At 30.5% G+C, this 24919-nt stretch overlaps 2 protein-coding genes across 3 annotated transcripts; one reads left to right on the top strand and one right to left on the bottom strand.

The window, feature by feature from the left end:
• The first annotated feature begins 1913 nt into the window (after window positions 1–1913).
• On the top strand, window positions 1914–5355 carry LOC148272707 (tubulin polyglutamylase complex subunit 2-like). The gene is made up of 5 exons (XM_088239682.1): window positions 1914–2137; window positions 2481–2648; window positions 3210–3391; window positions 3839–4012; window positions 5123–5355. The coding sequence occupies exons 1-5, from the start codon at window positions 2062–2064 to the stop codon at window positions 5273–5275; spliced, it is 753 nt and encodes a 250-aa protein (XP_088095808.1). The 5' UTR covers window positions 1914–2061; the 3' UTR covers window positions 5276–5355.
• On the bottom strand, window positions 5352–23977 carry LOC148272708 (MAGUK p55 subfamily member 2-like). Of its 2 annotated transcripts, XM_088239680.1 has the most exons (12): window positions 23669–23977; window positions 19286–19395; window positions 18020–18175; window positions 16285–16467; window positions 12736–12969; window positions 11600–11698; window positions 10965–11123; window positions 10375–10585; window positions 10131–10301; window positions 9477–9622; window positions 8580–8654; window positions 5352–7199 (listed from the first exon to the last, which is right to left on the bottom strand). In XM_088239680.1, exons 1-12 carry the CDS (start codon window positions 23751–23753, stop codon window positions 7023–7025), a joined length of 1806 nt encoding a protein of 601 aa, XP_088095806.1. In that variant the 5' UTR covers window positions 23754–23977; the 3' UTR covers window positions 5352–7022. The 2 variants fall into 2 exon arrangements, with proteins under 2 accessions (XP_088095806.1, XP_088095807.1); XM_088239681.1 differs by lacking the exons at window positions 19286–19395; window positions 23669–23977 and adding an exon at window positions 18314–18460.
• Window positions 23978–24919: the final 942 nt, after the last annotated feature.

The following is a 24919-nucleotide window of genomic DNA, read 5'->3' on the forward strand; positions in this document are numbered from 1 at the left end:
CGGTTTTTAAGTTTAACCCTGAGATCAATATGAATATTTCGTTCTGCCATAAACAGTTTTTAAAATAAAGGCAAAACTTGTGAATATCAGAAGAGGAAAAATAAAATAATAATCTGGATTTCATAAACAAATTTGAACTTCAAATGCGATTTATACAAAACTCTATTTTGCTGTTAAACTTTTTATTGGATAACAGTGTCCAAATATGCTAATTCATCCAAGTATCGAACCAACTGATAGCGAAAGAAGTTCCATAAAATAAGAAATGCCTAGAGTAAAAATTCATACTGACAGCAAAAAATTAAATTTAATGAAAACATGGAATTGACACTGAGGTATAATAATTAGAGATGATGCTTCATACAATTATTGGTTCGAATGATGTTTTAGAACAAATGTTCTAAATAGATGTTTAAAAAAAGGCGAACGCCACGTAGAGGGGAGAAGGGGGCGAGCATGTTCCATCATGCCACATCAACATTGCCATGCAAAATGCATTTTAGAGTGAAAAGGAATAACTGTCTATGCCGCTTCACAATGAATTCAAATCTGTATGTTGCGCTCTTTTGCAGTTTCACATTTGCTTAGCGTGTACAAGAAAAAACACTTGCGTACCAAGACCCAGGGTGGTTTCTACTAGTTGAAGTATTTATTTCGATTAAGTATTTATTATTGACTTTTAAGTCAAGTATTTAGTTTGAAAAATAATTGATTCTGTATTATTAGCTTTCTAAACCTCATGAATAAATATGCAAGACATTCTGAGACACAAAATGAATAAATAGGTGTTCTTACCATTTATTTTAGTAAAAAATATGAATTGACCAAGAATAAATGAAAATACTTTTTTTATAATTTCATGGTTCCATACAGTTAACATTATTGCATCGTATAAAACATACAGACAATAATACAGGCGGTTGGGGGATTTAGTTTGTGGTGTATTGACATCTGTCCCCACCAGAAGTAGATATAAGGAAATCATTGTAAGTGTCTAAAAAAGACATTGTAAATTGTTCACGTTAACGGAAAGAAAATTAAGTCTTAATTTTATTTTAAAACTAAATAAAGACTCATTTACTGGATGAAATGTTATTCCGCCAGCTTTCCAAATATTTGTGGATGTATTTTTGTATTACTTTACATACAGAATGGCATTTTGATGGAAATATAACAAAATTAAATTAAAGAACGAACTATCCGTCTCGTTACCGCTGCGCATAAAATACTATTTCCCACCAAACACAAGCTATGCCCGGAATTTTGGTAGAATGGAACACAAATCGGGCACTTAGTGCTGCATCTAGTGTTTACATATGTATCAATGAGAATTGACGGAATTTTAAAGATTGGTGCCACTAAAAATACCCACAATATTAACTATTAAGAGTTTTTCAAGTACAAAACTTTTATGTATGGGAATGACAAAAGCAAATGAGGTGACGTAACCCACAAACATGTGGATAATAGATTCTAAGATAATCGCATCCAAAGTTTAGCAATGTGGGGACAGAAGGGGGGGGGGGGGGGGCATAATGGGGATTTTAAGGGAAACCAAAAATAAAAATAGTTTAAACGTACTTTTGATCATTATTATTAATCACAACACTTCTATTACATTCTAAACTAAACATTGGCATATTTAAAAAAACAGACACAGCGTAGTAGTACCTGTATAAATATCACAATTAAATTATTTTCTCCTTTATATATTTTTTTAAAGAAACTGGGATTTCCTTTGTTAAAATGTCTTATGCCATAATATTTTTTCCCTAAAAATCAGTAAAAAATAACATTGAATATACCCTCAGAAGGATTTTACTGCACTCTTTTACAATGCTTTTTTTAGAATAGGTACATTTAATGATATATAAGAATAATATTATTACTAAAAACTAAAATATATTTTATTTTGGACCTACCCAGCAAGACTAAATCCAATAGTATTTTTGATCAAATTTAATAGAAATAGAAGATTATTTCAGTAGAGCATGTTGCTATGGTGATGTTATTTTTTGCTGTATCAATGAACTAAAATGATTTATTTTATTTTTATGTACAATGACATTTTGTGTGGATGTTGTGTCTGAAGATTCTTTTTACGAAAATTTAATTTTGGGTGTCATCAAGCTTTTAGGTAAATAATAAAAATACAAGCATTATTAAGATTAATAAATAAAAGCAACTTTGTTTTTAACCACTTTTTTTTTTCTACTGACCGGTTTCAAAGCTATACAAGCTTCTTTATCAAGGTATACTTAACTAGTTAACAAAATAGTTTTTATTTATTTTATTATAATGAATAACCACAAAGTTAGAGCTTTCAATATAAAATTAATTATTAAGATTAGTCAATAAAAATACATTTGTCTCAAGACATTACTGACATACTGTCAACAGTAAAATCAATAAATTAATTACAGTAAATAGTGGAATATAGTATTACTGAGATTTGTTTGTTTTACTTCATACGTTTTCAGAAATCAATCCACGAATATCAAAAATTTTAGTAGAGCGTAAAATGCCCGTAGATAGAGCAGTCTTAGCATCTTGGGAACAGAGGCATTCCGTTACTCTTCCAGAGGATATACGCCATTTTTATTTATCTACTGATGGATTCAAACTTAAATGGAGTTATCAATATTCACGTAATGTATTATTTCTATTATATGTATAAATCACATGCATAAACCACCAGGGCCCCGATTACAATGGGAAGTTAACATTTATCTTCAATTTAATTTTATTTTAACAATTATATTTATTTTACAAAGTAAAATTAAGTTTTTTGCATGAAAAGCAGAATATGCATACAATTTTTTCTTCTAAACATGTTCAATTATAAGTTACCGATGAAGATACTTAATGCAAATATACTTATTTTTATAGACAAATATCGATTTTTCTTTATAGACAGTCTAAGATAACTCTGTTAACTTCCCATTGTAACCGAAGCCCAAGAATATGTCATCTTGGCTAGTAAAATAATCAAACATGATGGTACCTACTAAACAAGATGCAGAATTTTTGTTCAATAATTGTGAAAATAGGTATTGTGTACGTCTGGTTAACATAAAATTATTTTAGGGAAAAAAATTTTTTTTCCTCTACTCATTTCACTTTAAGCGAGAAAATAAAAACAGTGATTAAAAACAAAAAATATATTTTTGGTTCAAACAAAATAAAAAAAAGTGTATTTGTTTTTTTAGAAGAGGATATTTTACCAGTCGGAATGATAAATATAAACTCCGTGAGTGATCTCACATTAAGCCCAGCATTAAAGGAGTTGCTTGATCATGCCAATGTTAAAACAAACAGTGGTGATAAAAAGCCAGCTATTGGGGCAAAAAGTAAAGTATTTGAGATTGATGATTGCAAAGGAAAGGGAAAGGTGATTTATAATGATTTATATTAATTGCATCTTTACTCAAATCACATAAATATTCTGTATTTACAATTTTTTTGCATGCATTTTGTATCTTTGTGAATATATTAAAGTACATTCTGATGTCTTAAGTCCACATTATTCAAATTTTAGTAATAATAATGAAAGATCAGAAGTACGAACCTACCTCTAACCACCATTTGTTTCCCATTATGTAAATATTCGGTATAAGAACTAAGAACACAAATGTTTCTTTTCCCCAAAAAATATACTTAGTGTAATATACATAATTTAATATGCCTAGCGTGTAATATATTATATTATTGAATGCACCTAGAGTACATAACATCATTTTATTCAACACGATCTTCTAAGTAATTTTACCAATAACTGTTCAGCTTCTCTCTCTCAAAACGTTTCTCAATTTTTAATAATGTTTCTCATTATGGTCAGGCATGTCTAATGCACATTGACAATCAATGGTCCATCTGGTTATTGGATAACGAAGGGAGTTGGACATGGCTAGCAGACTCATTTGTTTACTACTTCCGGATGGCTCTAGTTCATCAAGGTATTCCTGGATGGCAAGCCGTGTTCTCTAAATCTGGTGTTGTACCTTGGACAGAGGTGTGTATTTATGTAAAAAAACATTTCTTAGCAAACTGTTATTCAAATAAAAAAAATATTTTGTATCCCCTCTGTGATTATATGATTATAAATACACACAAAAGTTTTTTTTTGTATCGTAATTTTTTTGATGTGTATGAACAAAACCTTGAACTCATAACAATAAGCTTGTGAAATTGAAAACATCCTAAGAAAGTTTTTGTCTAATCACCATTTTATTGCAGATCAAAATATTTGTTTATAATAATTTATTTGTAATAATAGGAACTTGAATAAGTTCTCACTGTTTCCTGACGGATGTTGTTATCTTAGCCCTTTTACTTTAGCCAAATTCTGAATATTGAAATAACAGTAAACGTTATTCCGCCGAAGTGTAAAGACCATATTTTTTTACAGAAAAAATATTTGCTAGAATTTTACTGCATGACTTTTTTCCAAAAAATGACCATGCTCTGTTGGAACTTAACTGACAAAGCAAGTTTGCAGCATGACAATGCTCGACCGCATGTTGCAAGGCCAATCAAAACATACTTTGAAATGCTCAAATGAGAAGTCCTACCCTACCTGCAGTATTCACCGGACATTGCTACTTCCAATTACCACTTGTTCCGATCGATGACTCATGGCCTGGTTGAGCAGCACTTCGTTCTTGTGAAGGTGCCAAAAACTGGCTCGATTCGTGGATAACCTCAAAAGTTGAGTCCTTCTTTCGAGATGTAGCTGCCAGAAAGATGGGAGAAAGTATTTGCCAGCGCTATCGCTTGAAAGTATTGTCTATACAATACTTCAATGGCATGTTCTTTGCTTTTTTTATAAAAAACATTAAATTCCACAAAAAAACTGCAAGAATTAGTCAAGTCCCCGATACAATATGTGATTTTAAATATGGTCATTATATAAATATAATGAAAATTGAATAGTGATACAGGGTTCAAAGTACCAATATCTACTAGTTTTTAATCTTATCTTTTAAAAAACTGCTAGCCAATTTTTTAATAGAATATTACTTAAAATTGGCCACGGATTTTCTTAGTGTTAATATGTAATAACTTGTATCTATAATGTACATATCTTGCATTACTAACATGCTTATTGTTATATTTTTAAAAGCAATTATTTCTGCTGTTGGCTCCACATCTACTAGAAGATCCTGGCGATGGGAAACGGCCAGCCGGGTGTATGAATGATGCTCCATTAAATCACATAGATCCGAGCATTTTTAAGGTCCCGCCAAAAAATCAGAAGGGTTCAAAACATCCATGATATATATTTTTTTTAAACTCAATGTATTTGTGCAATAAATTGGTGTGTTAAGGATAATGAATAAAAAAAATACAACTGCATAGCGACTTTTTTATTGTAGTTTATAATAATGTATAACAATATAAATGAGATTCGGTAAGGTAATAATAAAAATAATATTCTCTTATGAATACTCAAATTAACAAAGGTACAAAGTATTATGTACTCTCAATTACATAATAATTCATTATGTATGTTGGTACTATGTAAAAATTCACTTAATGTAACAAAATCTGATTACATATATAGGCATAATGCTACAAAAATTTTCTTTGCTGTGTAAAAAGATAGTGATTTGAAAAAATTAAATTTCAAAAGAAAATATAATGTTTAGCGAGAAAGTTTTAGACCAAAATAAACCCGTAGTAAAAATAAAAAAACACGTAATGATTTAATATTTCAAATACATTTTTAAATACAAGAAACAACTGAATTTATTTCTTAATATTTTTAACAACACACTTATAGTGAAAGAAATAATCTTATGCTTATAACTATTTATTGGACGGATAGAATTAAGTAGAAAAAATTACCTATACTTTAATAGGTATATAAAATAAAGAACCTAGAATTATAACACAATAATATTTAACTTTAAAATCTTTATAATGCAGTAGTGATTCAATAGCAAATGACTTGACTTGATAGTTATTCCTATTGCGTAAATCAATCCTATCATACACTTCTTGACATAGCCGGACCTACAGTAGGTTCAGTTGGCACAAAGAACCAGACACTTACTTGCAGGGGAGGAGAAACAATATGATCATCATAATTTACAAATGTGTGTATTCCCGTCCCTTTTTAGTAAGTGTTGGGGTGCTAGATCCGGTTGGATCCAGCGCTGCTTCTTGATTTGGGCATGTAAAATATCTCGAGAAGATTTAATATTGCTAAAGCTCAGTATTATTGACTGTATACATTTTTATATTAGTACTTTTTTATTTTTCTACAAAATTAAAATCAAACAAAATGTATATGTATATTTATTGAAACTCCCATATTGACAAACACAGAAGTTTAAATTTAATATATTAAGTTACCTTAAATAATAATTATTTTTTTATCTAAAAGTTATAGAATGTGATTGAAATATAGCAACAGGCACATGTATAATATCTGAATTATTCTACTAGTAGGCAGCTGTTTCCATAAATCAACCAACAAGTCCCGATGTGGTTTATGTAATAAATATACTTTGCATTCTAACTTTACAAGATCATAACATTTAGAATGTGCCATATATTTTGATGGTAAATTTAATAAATCTTTATGATAATAATGAATAAAATTTTATCTAAGACTCAGACTCCATTTATGAGGTTTTATCATACAATTATGTAAGCATTTTTTTAGTTTTGTTTCTACAAAAACAAAACACGTACGCCAATAATACTTTTCATTTTTTATTTTAGCTACGTAAAGATTACAGTATGAAATTGTGCTTTCAATTAAAAAAAATATAAACATATATGACTATGTTTTATCCATTTTGATAAAGTTCAGAAAGACTGCAGCAATGAGAAGGCAAATTCAATCACAATTGAACGAAAAAGCTTCAGATACGGACCATGTCTTCTACAGGAACCTAATAACATATAGATATAAACATGGCAAATTGTAAGATTGAAAAAAATCTTAAATTGAATTATATTGTTAATCAAAATTGTGAATGGATATTTAATAATAGTGTAATCACAACAACTTCTTAATAAGTCCAATTTACTGGAACCCATTGATGGTTGGTGGAAAGTGTTTCTAAAGCTTCAACAACTTTTCGGAAAGTGGCGTCAAAGTCTTGGTTAACAATGACAAGGTCAATGTACTTCTCATATGTTCTCTGCAAACAAGCACTTTCTTCCAGAGTTGTTCTCAGGTCGTCTTCCTAATGGGCGAGATAAAAACAGCAAATTCAATTTACTTGTAGCTGAACATTATGTTTAGTTTTGGTTTCAAAAATGTCGAGTTAGCAAAAAAATTTACAGTAAAAATGAAAATAGTCACTCTGTTCCCACAGTGTCGGATGTACATACATGTAATATTTACTTTATTAGAAATTAAAATACATTTAATTTAAATGTATTTTAATTTCTAAAAAACAAACAATAAAGTACAATGGACAACTATCCATATATATAGTATACGCTAACACCTTAGATGAGTGGAATAACCACCCTGCTTATGGGTTCCATCACTGATTAATCTGTTTTTTTTTGTTGTATAGTTCCAATAATGACACTGTGAACAATATTCCATATGTACTACAGCTGAACTTGGTTATAATGACACGAAAATAGCAAGATCTCGGATATATTGAGGAAACATTAGTTGACATTTTAGTTTGTGGTTTTCTCCAAACATTTATTCACTTTTATAGTGAGCTACTTCTCTGACATACTGAACAAAAATATTGTCAACAGTTGGGCACAAACTCTTCAATCGTTTAAAAACATAATTATAAGAACCTAAGTAATGAAATCCAAATGGGGGACTAACTCAGTACCGGTGGCGCTGGGCATCAGAATCGGTTTTTTTGTTTTTCACCGAATTGGTGTTTTTGCCGACAACATTGATAAAGTTATCATACATATAGTTGGAATGGCGAATACAAAATCCAAGCTTTGTGAACTTAGTAAGTACGGGCTCGGCATCTTATTAAAATTTACTACTTTCTTTGTACTTTATGAATGACATCCTTGTTTCAGGGGTTTTAACAATGTTTTGCTTTTATTTAAAGTTTTATGGTCAATGCATAAAGAACATTACTAGTGGGTGATGTCAGATAAGTTAAAACCTAACCCTTGAATTGTAAATATGACTGCTGATAAGCAGAAGTGTTTAAATTTGTGAAAAAGTGACAATTATTTGTAAAATAGAAGGTTGCGAGAAAAATGTTGAAGTGTGTAAAAAGTTTTCAGTATCCCTTATCCATAGTGTCAACATTGTAAAACAATACGAATGTTTATCTGCAATTGAAATTAAGAAAGTGGAAAGTTTCAATAGTTTCATTTCGGAGTGACGGTCGATGGGAGGAGTGCTCTCCCGAAACTGTAGTAGTGTTCTTGTAAAAGAATGTGAAATTTCAATAATTTACTGTTCTGGGATAAAATTACACAGCAATGGATTCAAAACAATAAAATAACAAAAAATATATTTTTTATAACAAATAAAAATCGAGTTTGAATCGATGATCCCGAGGGAAGCCGGATAATAAAGCTAGAACTTAAATAAACTTAAATTGAAATTAAAGAACAAAATAAAATACCTCATATAAAGATGCCAAAGACTCGAGAGTGCGAGCCCTTCGAGAACTGAATCGGATGGAACTCTGCCTGTCAAACTGGTAAAATAAAACAACATGCAAAATGAACAAAAATCAAATGATCATGCAATTAATATTCAAACAAAATAAAATTTCATAAGCGGCATAAGTAATAACATAAATAGATTACACATCCAGGCATGGCTATAACTAAAAGCTATACTGAAACTACTTTCAATATGAAGAAAATCACAATTGACTATTTTTCCTTGGGTAAAGGAAGCCTACTCCTTTAGAAGTAAATTTGCAACAATATTGTATATACATACACATATATTCTGCCCACAAATAAATCTACTCAATGCTTCATGTGGTGACGAATACTTTGTGGATTGATAGATTTGTAAGTTAAAGGAGTCGAGAGCTAGATATATTGAGTAAGTAAAATATTTTTCTGATAAACTCCCTAATATTGATGCATGTCATCACTGCAATGTTTTGTCAGCTTTCTACATGTACTAATTATGATCATATTTATTAATCCTTGCTTTCTAATTCTTTATGCAAGAAAATCCATTGATTGAAGTATGAGATCCTAACACATGTACGTATGTATAACGCAATATAGGCAGATGATTAGTGCTTAATAATATAAGGTATGTATTTAAGACTGCGTTCAGAACAACTAAAACTTATTGTTAAATATGAGTTAATTGCTACAAATAGTGACCTAAGATGTATCAATTGAATGCCTATATTTTTTTTCACAAAGTACACATTTAAAGGATATAAATAAAACATAGCTTTTTAGAAAAAGACTGACAAATACAAAACAACAATGATTTTTTAATTCATGCAAAAATTGAATACATATTAATAATTATGCATAGTAATACATACTTGTAAGTTTCGATTTGAAGTAAGATTGAGGTTCCTCAGTTGGTCCATTCCCGGAGAAGCAATGAAAACAACATACGGAAGGAACTCACGAGAGTTGTGAAGAAGTTTCAATGATGCCGGAGAACAATCCAGTACACACATTTTACCTAAAATGTCAATAAAATATACATAATGTGGTTTGGTACAATAGTTATTATTAAAGCAAAAAAAGGTGGTGTACAGGTTTACTTGAAATTATGTTACTTTCATCCATTATTTGGGATTACGAAGAGTGATCTTAATAATGTTTTAAAAATTCTTCTAATATATGAATGATTTATCTTATGTAAGAAGGGGAGAAGTATAATATGTAGTAGGATATGTGATCTGAGGGAATGCGAACAATGCTGTATAGTAATAATAGGCAGCATAAATATATAAATAATGTCTGTCATAACATAAGTCAATCTGCTTACATTTCCAAATAATGTATCTATTTGTCTCACATGGCTATACTATGATATGTTAAGTCCTCGTCCCTAAACTACATAAGCTTCTGAGGTCTCCACTTGTAGCACTCGTAAATGTTCCGAGATTTATAATTCAATTTAACAGAATACAATATTTTATAATATTTATGAGTCTTAGAACCTTATAAAAGAACTGTATAGATACCTTGTTGAACTATTGAGCGAATAGAATCAAAGTGAGTTCCATAAAGGTGTCCATTATGTTCACCGTATTCCAAAAATGCACAATTCCTTATATTCTTCTCCATTTCTTCTCGCTCAGAGAACCAATAAGATGTACCATTTTCTTCTAGTGGCCGTGGAGGACGTGAAGTATCTACAGAAGAAAATAATATTTAAATAACAATAAATATGACTTTATAATGGAATAAAAATAAATGAATACTGACGTGGTACAATGGCAGCAAACTTTGAGGGATCACTGTTGATGAGACGATTCTTGAGTGTTCTTCTTCCAACACCCTGGCAGCCGATAAGAACCAGAGTTTTCCTGTTAAACGGTGGCATTCGAGCTACTTCTTCATAAAGAACTAAATCAGCATTATCAAAATCACTTGCGCTTCGTGATTCATATACAAACTTACGTTTCTTCTTGGATATCTGAAATACAAACCAAAAAAGCTAAATAAGATGCAATAATGAACTTGTTACAAGAAAAATAATTGAGTGGAATTTTATTGAGATTATTTTTGATCGGTATTTAAAAAAAAACTGCATATAAATATTTTGTATTTAGACTACAAAAGCTGATTGATTTGGCGCAGAAAAATGTAATAAAAATTATATAGATCCATAGCTTGTTAATTCTTACTTTTTTCAAGTTTCATATAAATATTTTCACAGCTGATCAGTGTTTAATTTAATATTTCTAGCAAAACAAAATTACACATTAGATCATAAAGTTAAAAAATAAATTATTTAATTACTTCAACAATTGGATTGTGCATGTTTAATTATAAAGAAAGTAAACTTTTCATACCCATGTTCCACATATGCTAATCTTGTGAACAAAATCAGCTTCAGGAGGCACATAAGCTTTTCTCCTTTCTTCTAACTCGGGTGACGGAACTAATCCGACAACTTCTGGTGCTTCTACATTGCACGCTTGCCACCAGTTAGGATCTTTTCTATCCGTAATCTGAAACAATTCCGAAATTATATTATCCTAAGAGTAATAATTCTCTAGAGAAGCCCTTGAGCAAGCTCTATTGCGTAGAACAAAAGCCTTCCAAATTTTTGGTTTGGTTTTTAGTTTAACGACAAACGTGTAATAGACGGTTTCAGAAGCACCTGCGGCTGTTGTATTGCTGTAATCTGTAGGTAACTTCTTGTTCAATAATCATAGAATGGTTTTTCTCCGTATGGGCAACTCTATTAGGTTATTACTCTAAGATATTTATTATCATACATAACAGTTGTTTTTGAGATCTATAAAAATATAACATTATACTGAGTTACATATGGATTTATTAAAATAAACCGATTTTATTGATTAAATTGACACTCATTTTGTAATACTTCAAGATAAATAATTAATAAGAAAAAAATTATTTTTTTTAACTAAACCAGCACTGCACAAGGAATTTCAGTTTGGCTTGCTTATTAAACATTTACCTGTAAAATGTCACCTCGCTTGAAGGGTAGACCAATTTCTTTACAAGGCAGCAAAGTATCATCGACGGGATTGTACTCAAACATTGTTCGCATATAGCACTGAAACCAAATGTTTTTTTATTTATTAAAAAAAAAACTTACTATGAGTAAATACTAAAAAACAATTAACAAGAGCTGATCTTGAGTATTTGGTGTGGAATTTCAGCATATAAGTAAGTAAAGTAAGTCACACCATGAGAACATTAGTGTATTGAGTTAAAACACATAGTTTAGAGAATGAGCATTGGAAGTTAGAAACTTCATTATTAAATTTATTTAAATATTTTGGTTTCAGAAAATTTGGCATACCCTAGGGGTTGGGTTATCTCTATCTAATACACTAATAAACCATTATTTTTGATCATGTTAATGCATTAGTGTATATGTCCTAAAGCACTAAAACTATTTTTATAATACTTTAGTGTTTTTATACCATTTAGCAGTGTTAATTTTTTTATTTTGAATTACCATGGTAGAGAAATAAATAGAGCAAAAAATTCTCAAAAAAAACTAAATATTTCTTTGAAACACTTGTTTTTTAATCTTAATACACTAAAGTACTCATGGCGTTAAGTACAGAATGAAAAATATTACATATTAATAAAAATGGGTTAAATAATGTCTGCCATAACTTATCTGTATTTATAATATAAAAAATAATGCTACATATTTGTTAAAACAAAAACATTATAAACATATTGGAAAATTAAAACGTTTTGTGAAAATATTACTGTATTTGAGAAACACAACTGTTTCAAATCGGAATATTTGGATTGTTTCAGCGTTGTTTTAGTGAGCAAAAAAAAAACAATTGTATTCGTCAGTAAACGACTAACCAAGTTATCAATAAATAATTCGGAAAAATACAGCATATTTTCTTTTTAAAAAAATGCCTTTTTATGGTTTACCCAAATATTTTGAAGTTAAGTTAGAAAAATGGACAGTAAGTTGTTGTTGAGCGGGATTGGAATCTTGGACCTCTTGAATCGGAATTTGTCGAGAATTCCGATTCAAGAGGTCCAAGACCCACCTGAAGTTATAATGAAAAAAAATGGTTAGACTAAGTATATGGGTTATTATTATTAAAAGTATTTTACCTTGAGATTCCTGACAGCATTATTATTAGGGCTGAGGCGGTTGTTGGGGCCAACTTTGAGCGTGATGTGGTGGGAGGAGCGGGAGCACTCTGCACGCAGCTGCTCGGCAGAGCTCACCGCAGAACCGTTGACCTCCAGCACCACATCCCCGGGGGCCAGCAGTCCCTGCTGTGCCACCGCTCCCCCGGCCAGGACGCGTGCCACCACCAGCTGCCCGTGCTCATCCTCGGTCACCTAAATTATCGCTCTTAGGTACACTAGCAGTATTTGGCGGATGTGCGTACTTACGTCTTATGCACTGAGTTTTAAATTATATAAATACAAAAAAAAAAATACACATAATATAAAATACAATACAAAATGCAATGAATTTTTGTGTTCATCCAGTCAGTTTTTGAACTCTTCTAGTGTTATGCCAGTATTGTGCTAACCCATCTCTTACTGTGCCAAAAATATCCTCGCATTCTGGTGCTGTGTAGTCATTACAGATGCAAAATTTAGAGAATTTAAATTATAAAAATTGAATATTCATAGGCAATTGCTTCAATTATTTATATTTGAAGTCAAAAGTGATAATATTTATATTCTAATTTTGAAAAACATGAAAAAACCATTAGCTCACGCTTGCAACGCGAGCAGCTCTTAAGTTCACGTTGCTTTATGCGCTGATCATGCTTTTATGTAAACAACAAACGATTTAGGTACACAGCCATAGGAGTAATAATTCTGTGCACTATACACCATTATATGCAGATAAAGGAATTTTTTATTTTTATTTTACAAGAATAACCCGCTAAGCTTCTATTTTAGAGGCTTGTCACCAGGTAGGAAAGAAAGGATTTGGAAGGAGGTTATGAATTATACACAATGCCCAGACCAATTGAAAAAACAATCTTAGTTGAATTTTTTTTCTTGCAACTGGTGGGAATCGAACTCGCGACACCATTTTCACAGTTGGCCGTTTAACCAACCGAGCCAAGACACCTGTCTGCATGATTACACTAGTGATATTTATATTTTTAACATACACACAGACAAGCTGTATTTTTTCTGTAAATAAAACAGTGACGATATATATTTTTTTTATTGAACTATATCTGTACCTCAGAGGCCAGTTTATGATCATGTCCATTGATTTAAAAAAAATGTAAGGCTTATAATGAAAGAACCAATGTATCAAGATTAAAATACAAATGAATGCTTTTAATTATTAGAAATCACTTAGAGAAAGTAGATTCTTCAGGCTTTTTTCTAACATTTGATGTTAGGATTTGCATCCGTCTGCCTCTGACGTACAGATATATTTATTTGTAATAAATAGATTACTTAGATGAACCTAAATACTTTTGCTATTTACTCAGGTCTTGTAGAAGATTAGTGTAACGGTATTGAGGTAGATATACATGCATACATGCTTTTCGATAATACAACATACTGGTTTATTTAACACAGGTAAACATACGTAGTTGATTGGATTGGTCTGGCTCTTGCTGTATGTACATCAAGTAAATTTATAGACTCCCGAAATGTTTGTAAACATATGTAGATCAAACCAATAGATTAGTTTTTGTATCATAGCATTGTGCAATTCAGAGGTTTTATGTGTCCATTGTATTCAAGTTTAAGGAATTAACAAAAAAAAAGTGATTATATTCAATATTTTTTTACTGTGTATTTAATACACAATCATTTCTTTAAAACCATCATTGTGCAAATGTCCTTAAACATGTTTGGTATGTGTTGAGTACAAAAAACATTGTATATTTTAGACAATAAGTTCAGTTCCCATAATTAAAGTTAAAAGTCTGACAGTTTTAGTATAATATAATGAGTTCTTCATTATTTAAATACTATAAATGCATGACATATAAATATAGCTTTAACAAAAAAAATGTAGGTTTGAAACATTTTACTACAAAAGTTTTGAGGTGGAACATGGTTATTAAGTAATGTGAGGTAGATTATTACAACTCAAATTATATTGTCAGCAGAAATATAAAAAGCTGTAAGGAACTGAGAATAAATTCTTCAAGAACGGGATAAGAAAAAAACAACATAATTCTTGTTTTTGTGCATATATAAAAAAAATAATTTTGTTGTACAATATTAAAATTTGTACTAATATATTAATAAAAACTAGAAACATATATTTTTTTAAACTTTAATTTATCTTTTACCTCTTTCGTACAGTTCACACTTTGCCCTTATTGCATTTCAAATTTTTATCGACGATATTATCTTTATATTAAAAATTATGTTTGAATAGACATGTAATTTTTAAACATTTATATATTTTTATCAAAGGAAGCCCCCAGAAAAGAGTGTTTTGTCATTGGACAATTATACTCATTTAGCAGTTACCTCACATTTACTCATCTATTCACCCACACATTATTTATGGGGTCAATAAGACGTATAAGATGACCTCAATACAGGTGGACATAATAAGTCTGAGACAATTGAATTGGACCATAATTTATCCATATTGGTCAACGGTGAGTGCAATTTTGGTTTTTTATCAGCAAAGATAGATCATATGATGGAGTCTGAAATGTCGGTAATAAATACAAACAACAAAAGAATACAAAATGAAAGATTCTTCCAGTAGAACCTTTTTTGGATTTTGGTAAAATTTAACAGCTGCTGTGTTTAGTGTTTAATTAAGTAAGTAACGATTTCACGAAATTATGAAAACTAAAAATACAAAGCGGGGTTTGTAGAATGTATTTATCAAATTCATTGTTTATGATTATTTTCTACCTTTTGAGGGCATTTTGAAAAAAAGTACTACAATCGTATCAATTAACATTAACAAAAGAAATTATAGATAAAAAAATGCTTAAATTTCTCTGGTTTAAAAATATTTGATCGCAAAAAAAGTAGAGGAATTAAATCTAGTATTTGGTTGTAAAAATTTGTACTTATGTCAGAAAAACCAATGTTACGTGTAACTTATCGTGCCTAGATGCCCAAAATCCCCTGAACTGTAAAGATCGAAAGCTACACTTTTGAAGGCAGCTTTCAAAACCAGCAAGGAGTATGGCTAGGATTAGCAGGTGCTGCATTCAACAGTATGAAAGCTGTCTGGAGTTCAGATGTTTAGTCGGTAAAAACTAAATGCCTAGTCGTCTATACAATCCCTTCATAATACCTATTCACCTTGACTGATACGAATCGTGGTTCCTCACTATGGCCCATAACAACTAATTATTGAGTCCTGAGAATAGGTGCCTCAGAAGAATAATGGGTGTTCGGTGGTATGACTTCATAAGGTATTTAGATATAAGATAAGCAGCAACCTTCGGTGACAACCAACAGGAAGCGGAGGCAATACGGCTGTCTGGGCTATATATTACGGATGCCTCCTGAGAGCCTTAAACACGCTTGCCCACTTTACAAGGCATCAGGATATCGTGGTTCTGGATGTCCACAGCGTCAGCCTGTCAAGGTTGAAGGCAGTCTGAACTGCGGGATGAGGACCTGACTTGGGAATTGGCAGCAGACAGAGAAGCCTGGAGAGATTTAAATAATAAGATAAATAAAACTTACAGTTAGACCGAGAGGTTGATCGGGGTTCTTCCTGATACCAACTATCTTAATTGCGTCTTTAGCAGGCATTTCGCCGTCGTCGCCAACAAACACCGAGTTGTCAATTATGTCCTCCGAACAAGCTACGCTCAGTAAGCGGGATACCCAAAGGGCACCGACTTGATCATGAGCATCTATTAACGCCTAAAAACATTAATGAATTAGAAATACATATCACCCATCCAGTAAAATAGAGTCATAACTAAAACAAACTGACTATGAGTTAAGTATACAGAATAAATTATAGTAAAAACTCGCATGTGCTAAAAAATGGACATAATTATACCTTTATGATTTAACAGCTTGATGGCTTTTGGACTCGCTAATTGGAATGGGGCCATTCTCAGTCATATTCATAGTCAGCTATTTTATTTGATACAATTGAGATTTTCTTTGCATTTTTTAAGATAAATCTGAATATTAGGTGTTGTTGTGTTCGTTTTTTTCCAAATTAAAAAATGAGCACCAAAAGTAAAACAAAATGGTAAAGGTTAAACGCCATTCGAAAGAAAATTTTCTGCTCTGTAAGATATTGTGTTTGCTTTTACCTTACATTTATTATTTTATTTGTTTATAAGCCTTCAAAATGGAATGTCAAGTAGACAAAAGTGAGCATTTTTGACATGCCTTTTGTTTGTGTTCAATAAAGGATAAAACTTTTAAGGAGAATACATTTATTGAGTATTTTGTTGTAATTTTTTTTTTTGTGTCTTCTTGTTCTCTTCATTTAGAAAAAAAACGGACACAACTTGTGTTAACACCCGATATATATGACACATTGGCATTGCTTTAAAGGGTGTAAAGAAATATTTTTAAAAAAAACATGGGTTCTTCAGTTTGTAGGCTCTCCTGGAAAATCTGCTATTTGAGTTACGGCTCTATTTTATCGGATGTGCGATATGTAAAACATACACAAATATTAAACACATAAATATATAATCATCGTAATTATTTCCCTATCAGTACCCAGTGGTGGATAAGGCACTGCATTGGTACTAATTGTAGCGTGTCTGAGACAATTACATGGACGGAAAGGTCATCAGTCTTACGCTTCAGGTGCCAGTCTAGCAACAATGGAATGTTGCAGTGAAAAACCACCTTAAAAACCAATATTTCATATCCCCCCCCAGCCAGGAATCGTATCCGAGACCTTAACACTACGAGGTGGACTCTAAATGATGGCGCTTAATGGATACTAAATGTAGCGATGTCTTGAAGGTAACACTTAAATTTCAAGTATTTAACTAGTTCACGTTTAAAAGATAAGATAGGTTTAAGTACTCAAATACATATTTATAAAAGGAAATAAAAATCTCAAAAGAAGGTCCATAGGTTTCAAGAATATAAGTCTTCCATCTATTTGAAGTAAAAACTAAAATTATTAAATAACCTTTGTATTTATTTTAGTCTTCTGAAATTTAATGTATCATATGATTTTTAGTTTAATACAAAGAAAATAGGGAATTTACAAAGAGTCACCTTACCTGACCACAATTAGTCACTAGTAAACATGATAAGAGACAATATTATGTATATGGTACCTATACTTAAATGTATTTTTTTCATTTCGAGGATATAAATTAATCATAAAATTAAATAAATGCATGTAACTTGAACAGATATTATAAAAATGATTTGGGTCGAGTTTTAAAGTAAAAATAAATTTATTTAAATAAAACACACAGGCAAACCTTACCTTAAAATGCGGCTTTGACAGTAAAATTGCAAGCTCAGCTTGTTCTATTGTCCTTATGTTGTTTCCTCTATATTCACTTAGTTTTTTAATTATTTGGACGTTTCCCAAAGAATATGGTTTTACAGGTGCTGGGGCATCCAATTCGTAATCAGAATTCTGCAAAAAAAAGAAACCCGTTGAAAAACAATCTAATTAGAACATTCCACTCTGAATAATTGGGCGTGACATTTTAAAGGAAATAAACAGACATATTAATTATTATAAATGTTTAATGCGTCAAAAAAATATGTTAACCTCGAAAGTAGAGTTTCGGTAGAAAATATTTAATAAATACAAAGATTTTATGTTATTGATTTAAAAACACAAAATGACTCGAAGCCACGACAAACGTTGACAAACAAGTGGCACACCCACTACACGCACATGTTAGAGATGGCCATCCTGGAACTTGGTCGATATATTTCAAATAGTCGATTAAATAAAACTTTTTATGTAAAATTAGTATTTTTTAAATCAATAACCTGAATTGAGAGTTAATTCAAGATAAAAAAATATTTAGTTTAACTGTCATGTATTTTCGAAACATTAATAAAGCCATTTTATAAATGAGTAAAACTTCGTATATGTGTATTAGATTTTTTTTAAAAGCCTATTATTAAATGACTTCCACCCACAATAAATCTGAAAAAAAACAGAACCAAAATTGTGAAAATTTTAGTAAAAAAAAAGAAAAAAATATTATTAGTTGACATTTTATTTTATTAATCTGTGTCGATTTTTTAAGTTAAAATTTTACGGGGTCATAAGTTTGAAAAATAAATCTTTTACAGAACAATAATAAAATTATCTATGTATTTTCGATTTCTAAAAAAATCGATTCTAGTATAGTACGCGGGATGAACGTCCCTATTCAGGTCAGGTAGAATCAAGGCTGCCATCGTTGAGATTCTAAAATATTAGCGTTTGGATTCTCAATGTTAATAACCTGCATCTGCATCAAATCAGGTGTACTCAACCAATGGGGTTTTGTTGTTTATTGTTAAAAAATACTGTCTTTCATTATTAGGTATCTACGTAACCAAAGTAGCTAAAACCCAACAAAATACAAAGACATGGAATTAACTTTAATTTTTGTCTTTCATACAGTCTTGATTAATAAATTATAGAAAACATAGAAATAAATTCTTTTGTGGTTTTGTGTGCAGAAAAACGTAAAACAGAAGATAAGCGATTTCGGATTTCAGATCATTATTTTAAAAACTTTACCTTTATTCGCTGGTGTTTGGGACTATCAAGTAGACCTTGTAAAAATATTTCTTCCGTGTTATTCAAATTAACTTCATTTATAACGATTTCTGGTTCTTCTTTTATTTCAACTGAAAAAAAGTAAAGCATATACCTAAAGATAAGTATAAAAAATAAAAGGTTTTCAAAGACAGTTTTAAGTAACATTCAATCTGCATATAGGTATTTCTTTGCAAAAAATAAATCGTAAACAATAAATTTTCTAACTTGATTTTAACTTCGTCATAATTTTTTATGTATTTTGATTATTCAATAATATTGTGAGTTCTCGTGGTACTTTCTAAAGTTATTAACACCCAAAAAATACAGGTACCTAGGTGATATATACTTTTTGGATGAATCAAATAGGTTTATGGTAAAAAAATATAGTTAATATTTTTTTAAAATAATAAATACATAAATAATAGGTACCTCAAAGCCTAATATTTTTTTTCAAATACGGGTTTTTTTCCTTTATTAGGGTCTTCTACTAAAACATGATAACTTGGACCAAAAATAAGTTGCATGAATTTACAAATTATAATAAACATAAAAATAACTCAAACAGAAAAAAATATCAATATAGACAAAAACACATATTACGAGTAAATGCCTTTCATTCATTATCATCACCGTAATTTATTTTGTTCATTAACGCCCAAAAGGCATTTACAAAAAATAAAAATGAAATACATGCTAACATACTAAATAATAAACATACAGAAAAAAAATGTGAAATTAGTTAAAAAGGATTTGTTACAAAGTAAAAAAAAAACAATAATAATAAAGGTATGCAAGAAAAAACAGTAAGCATATAAACAAAAAATGCAAATATATATAAAGATTATGAAATAAATCCTGTAAAGCAAACAATAAATAAAGTGTAAGTGTAAGTTAAGGTAAGCAAGAAAAACATTTTTAAGATAAATTAATAAACAAGCAAGCATATATTATCACAAAAAAATAAGAAATAAACATATTTATCTATGAAATGCGTATTTGCCAATACTACAATGCAATTTGATATAATAGTAAAAAAAAAAACAAGTATAAGGTAATAAAAATAAACAAGTAAGTATTTTTTTTAAATTTATGGATGCGTATGTTATTGGCCAAAAACCCCTTTTTGGCTGAAAATCAATTTTTCTGGTTTGCTCATATTTAGGGGAATTCTCCGATTGTAATACACAAATTACATTTGAACTTCTCAATCAAACTACGTGCTGATGAACGCAATAGATTTACATAATTGGAATGTTGTCTTGTACGAAAAACGCCTTATATGGAAACCGCGTTATAGGAGAGTTGTTTGCAATATTCGTTCGCGTTGTATGAAAACTGCATTATAAGAATGCCGCGTTGTAGAAGGGTTCACTGTACTTTATGATGACTTTAATTAGTGGAATTCCATATTTTCATGGTAAATCTTGACAAGTAAATGACTCTTTAGTTTTTATCGCATGCCGAAATTGCTGAACCATAAAAATGTTTACTATCCTTGCGTTTTGAACACTATGCTTGCAGGTAGGTGTTTTAATGTTACGTGTGTGTAGATTACTTACATTATAGAACAAACCCTTTTTCTGCCGCCTAATCTAATTTTTTTTTATGCCACCAGAACACATTATATGTCTGAATTAACAATAGTCCTTACTAGAAAGACCCGTGTAGAGGAATATATTTTACAAGTTTAATCGAGTTTGATTAATTATTTTTTTACTTAAAGAAAAGTTTTAGAATACACTTTTTGCATATTATAGGTATTGTTAAGATCTCTGTCAAGAACTAAAATATTTAATTCATATTAATTGAGTTGCCAGTGTCAGCCACAATGACAGGTACTTTCAATGCCCGTGGGGTGCTATTCTGAACCACTCTCGTGGCACGAGAAAACAGTTTTTGTCGTGCATTTTGTATGTAAATACACGAGATAATACGGCCACGAGAGCGTTTGGAATACCAGGCCTGTTTAGATTAAATTAATTTTACAACGATACGTTATGCGAAATTTTTGCCACACATATTTATGTTTTATTCATCAACCAGGTTGTGGTCCCGTGGCTAGTGTCTCGGACTCACGGACCAAAGGTCCGTCGTTCGAATCCCACTCTACCCCAACTTGATTCCATTTTCTAATGGTGAGTTATTTACAACTCGTTGAGAATGGCCCTCAAAATGAAATATTTGGGTAAATCATAAGAACGCAAATATTTATTTAAAAAAAAATAAAATAATTGGACAGCTGCTTTGTGGTGTACTATTTATTGCGTTTGCCTATCATGCTTAAGCTTCCGGGCTAGATTTCCGGTGAGGTCAAAGTGAAATATTTAAAGTTGGTTTTGCACTAAAATTGTTCATTGTCTTTGGATAGGCGTCTGGCTGATTTTCTTCAATGTATAATTTATTACAAATGATCGCTGATACGCTGGGATACGTATACAGTGCCCAATGCACAAAGATAAAGAAACAACTTAATTTTTTTCCTTCTTAAATATAACGGTAATTTATAAAAGTCCTGTACGTTATTTTATTTTCTTTACTAAATTGAGGGAATTAAGAAATGTTATATGAAATTGATTGTAACTATTTTTTACAGTTCTTTACTAAAAAAAATGTGAAACCGTAATCTACTTAGACGAAACATATGGGCAGTTTTTATAGAAACAGAGGTGAAAAAGAAGATCTTGATGTCATGTACCTAAAAAAGAATTTGACGTTTTACGACCAGTTAGGTAGGTGTCTTTATTGGACACCATGCGATCTAATTATCTACATGTACTTATAAGGGAAATACGGACAAAATGACGTACACGGGTAAAATGGCACACCCTCAGAGTAATGATTCACTAGTCGCTTATGTAATGTAATGTATTTATTTAGATAGTTGTACAAATAAAATTTGAACACATACTCGCACCGTAACTAATAAACAATATAATACAAAAATTATTTCAAAAACCAAATATTGTTATAAAATCCAGACGCCATAGAGATGCCCTTTTGTTCTATTGCATAGAGCAAAACAAACGTGTAACGAACGGTTTCGGTTTGCGCTTGCAATTCTCGATCTAAGTACCTACGGCCAGTTGTATTGCTGTAAACTGTAGTTAACTTCGTGGTTGATAATCATAGAATGGTTTTCGTCCGTATGGGCGGCTCTATAAACGGATGGCGTATTATTACCCTGGGGACACACCGCACTTGATGAACATGCAGGGCCCTTTTCTTAGTTCCCTTACATATTCGCTACTCAGCAGAACGAACAGTAATTTTCATATATTATGTCAATTAATATAATTTAATAAAATTGGGATAAATAGGTATGTATATAAGAAAATAAATTTATATATTTATCAATTTATTATGATTTAAAAAATAAAAAAAACTTGTTAAATGTACTTATTCCTTGGCAAATCATATTTTAGGCAAATCATGCATTTTTTTATCAATGAAATACTGACAAAAAATGAAGGTATTTTTTAGTTATTTAATACACAGATTAGTTAAAAAACAATTGAAATATTTAGATTTTAATGTATTTTTGCATAAGATTCCTTAATACAAAAATTTACGTTTTATTAAAATAAAATCACATTTAAATTAATGGTCTTTGTAAAAATATGTTTGAATACTGTTTACTCTTGTTTAAAATTAATTTCTTAAACTTATTTTTGAGTACGTAATAACGTATGTGGGCACTTAAGCGAAAGACAAATTAAATTTCGTGTGATTGCGTGCAATCATTTCTAATTTAACAAAATAAAATAAATATAAATTATAAAACATAATTTGGGTTTTCAATTTTTCACTGATATTATTACCAAGGTGGTAAAATCCAGTCCCTGTCTACAAACATTTGAACAAACTCAAAATATTATCAGTAAATAAATTGTTTATTCAAAGATGGAAAGTAAAAACAACGATTTAAAATAAACTATCAGACAAAGCTGAACAAAAGACTCAAACAACCTTTATAAAAGATTTTAAAAATGAATATTGTCGCTAACAATAAATTATGAATTAAAAAATGAAAATAGTTTTTTTCTATGAATGTAGTAATCCGCAATTAATTTGAAATAAATAAAATTAAATGAAATATTCATAAGTTAAAAATATAATATACCTACTTGATTCTAGCTATAAATATAGAGGAAATAATTTTCAATTATATTTACATGAAAATGAAGTAAAATTTTATTTTTGTTTTTTCACGCCTAACAATATGGAAAATTGTAAATAAATTTCAATTAAATTATTTAGCGTTCTATGGGTACATTTATAAATATTGGCACGGTGATCATGGAATTGCATGTTAAGTCAATATGAAAAAGGTGTATTTTAAAATAAATGAGAAAAAACACTAACGGTCTCCACGGCGACGACCTGACGTCACATAATCTCGGTATCCGCGAATGTCATTAGTGAACCTCCCTTTCCTGCGCCCGATCATTTGAATTAGGTATTAGATTACTTATTTTAAATGGAATTATAAATCACAGCGATGAGCTTTTGAAATTTCGCAATTACGAGTGCATGGCGAGAAATTTTCACTACCGAATGACGTTTGCACTGAGCGAAAGCTTTCCCGGAACACGCGGGCGTCGCGACGGAGTTATACGGAATGGAGCTTCGCGGCTGCGCGCGCATGCTGCCTACACGATCTCTACACACAGCGAGCTTTTTCAGCGCGCTGTGTTGCAACCACATTATTCGAGTTCCCTGAAAATATTTTATCTGGTCAACCAGTGAAGGTGAAATCTTCAGGTAAGATCAATATCTCTACTTTCCTTTCATGAGCTATTACTTTTCGTGTGGGAGGAATAGGGTGATTGATCACATGCGTGTATAGCATTATTCAATATCCACCAAAGTACGTTTTAAACTACATTTGTTAACATTGTATTTTATTTCCAATGTACTTATTTATCAAAAATATGGATATCTATGTATATTTATTTGAATACACGCGGAATGTAAAAAACTAACTATTTGACTTTTATCGTTAACAAATAAGAAAGAAACTAAATTTGACACAATTAATTAAATAAAAGGAACAATTTTCAATCAGTAATATAAAAGATGTCGATAACCGAAAATACAGTAATTTTTTTTTGGCTGGTTGGTTCAGCTGTAATTGTCTTTAAAAAAATATAGCACATATGAACACAAATTTAGATTAGAATGATTTTTAATAGATGCACATTTTTTCTTCTAGTTGTTTTATGACTCTCGGTATTCATTAAAATCATACTATTTTGTACATAATATCCGCTGGATATCGAGCAATTACCTAATATTCATAAAACTGTGAAAATTTCATGAAATCAATGCCACTAAATGAATTTATTCATAAGGACCGTATTTGAGAAAAGGGAATCCCTCATTATTTGAAAATTGGATTTTTCTGCATATAAACGTTCGTCTGTGTTCTGTATACACTCTAGAAAAATAATTTATCCCCATATAAATAATGTTTATCAAAATTATTTTTCAATGCCCCGACTTAACACGATTTTTCTAGCGAGTCGGGGCAAGTTCACACGCATAGATCGCTTCTGATTGTGTCGTTATAAACTGTGTCTCTGTCCCTTATAAATGTATATACAGTTTTATAAA

This window comes from Micrasema longulum, unplaced genomic scaffold, assembly GCF_059751315.1.
Source record: "Micrasema longulum isolate JH-2025_06_02 unplaced genomic scaffold, ASM5975131v1 h1tg002220l, whole genome shotgun sequence".
Classification (NCBI taxonomy): Eukaryota; Metazoa; Arthropoda; class Insecta; order Trichoptera; family Brachycentridae; genus Micrasema; species Micrasema longulum.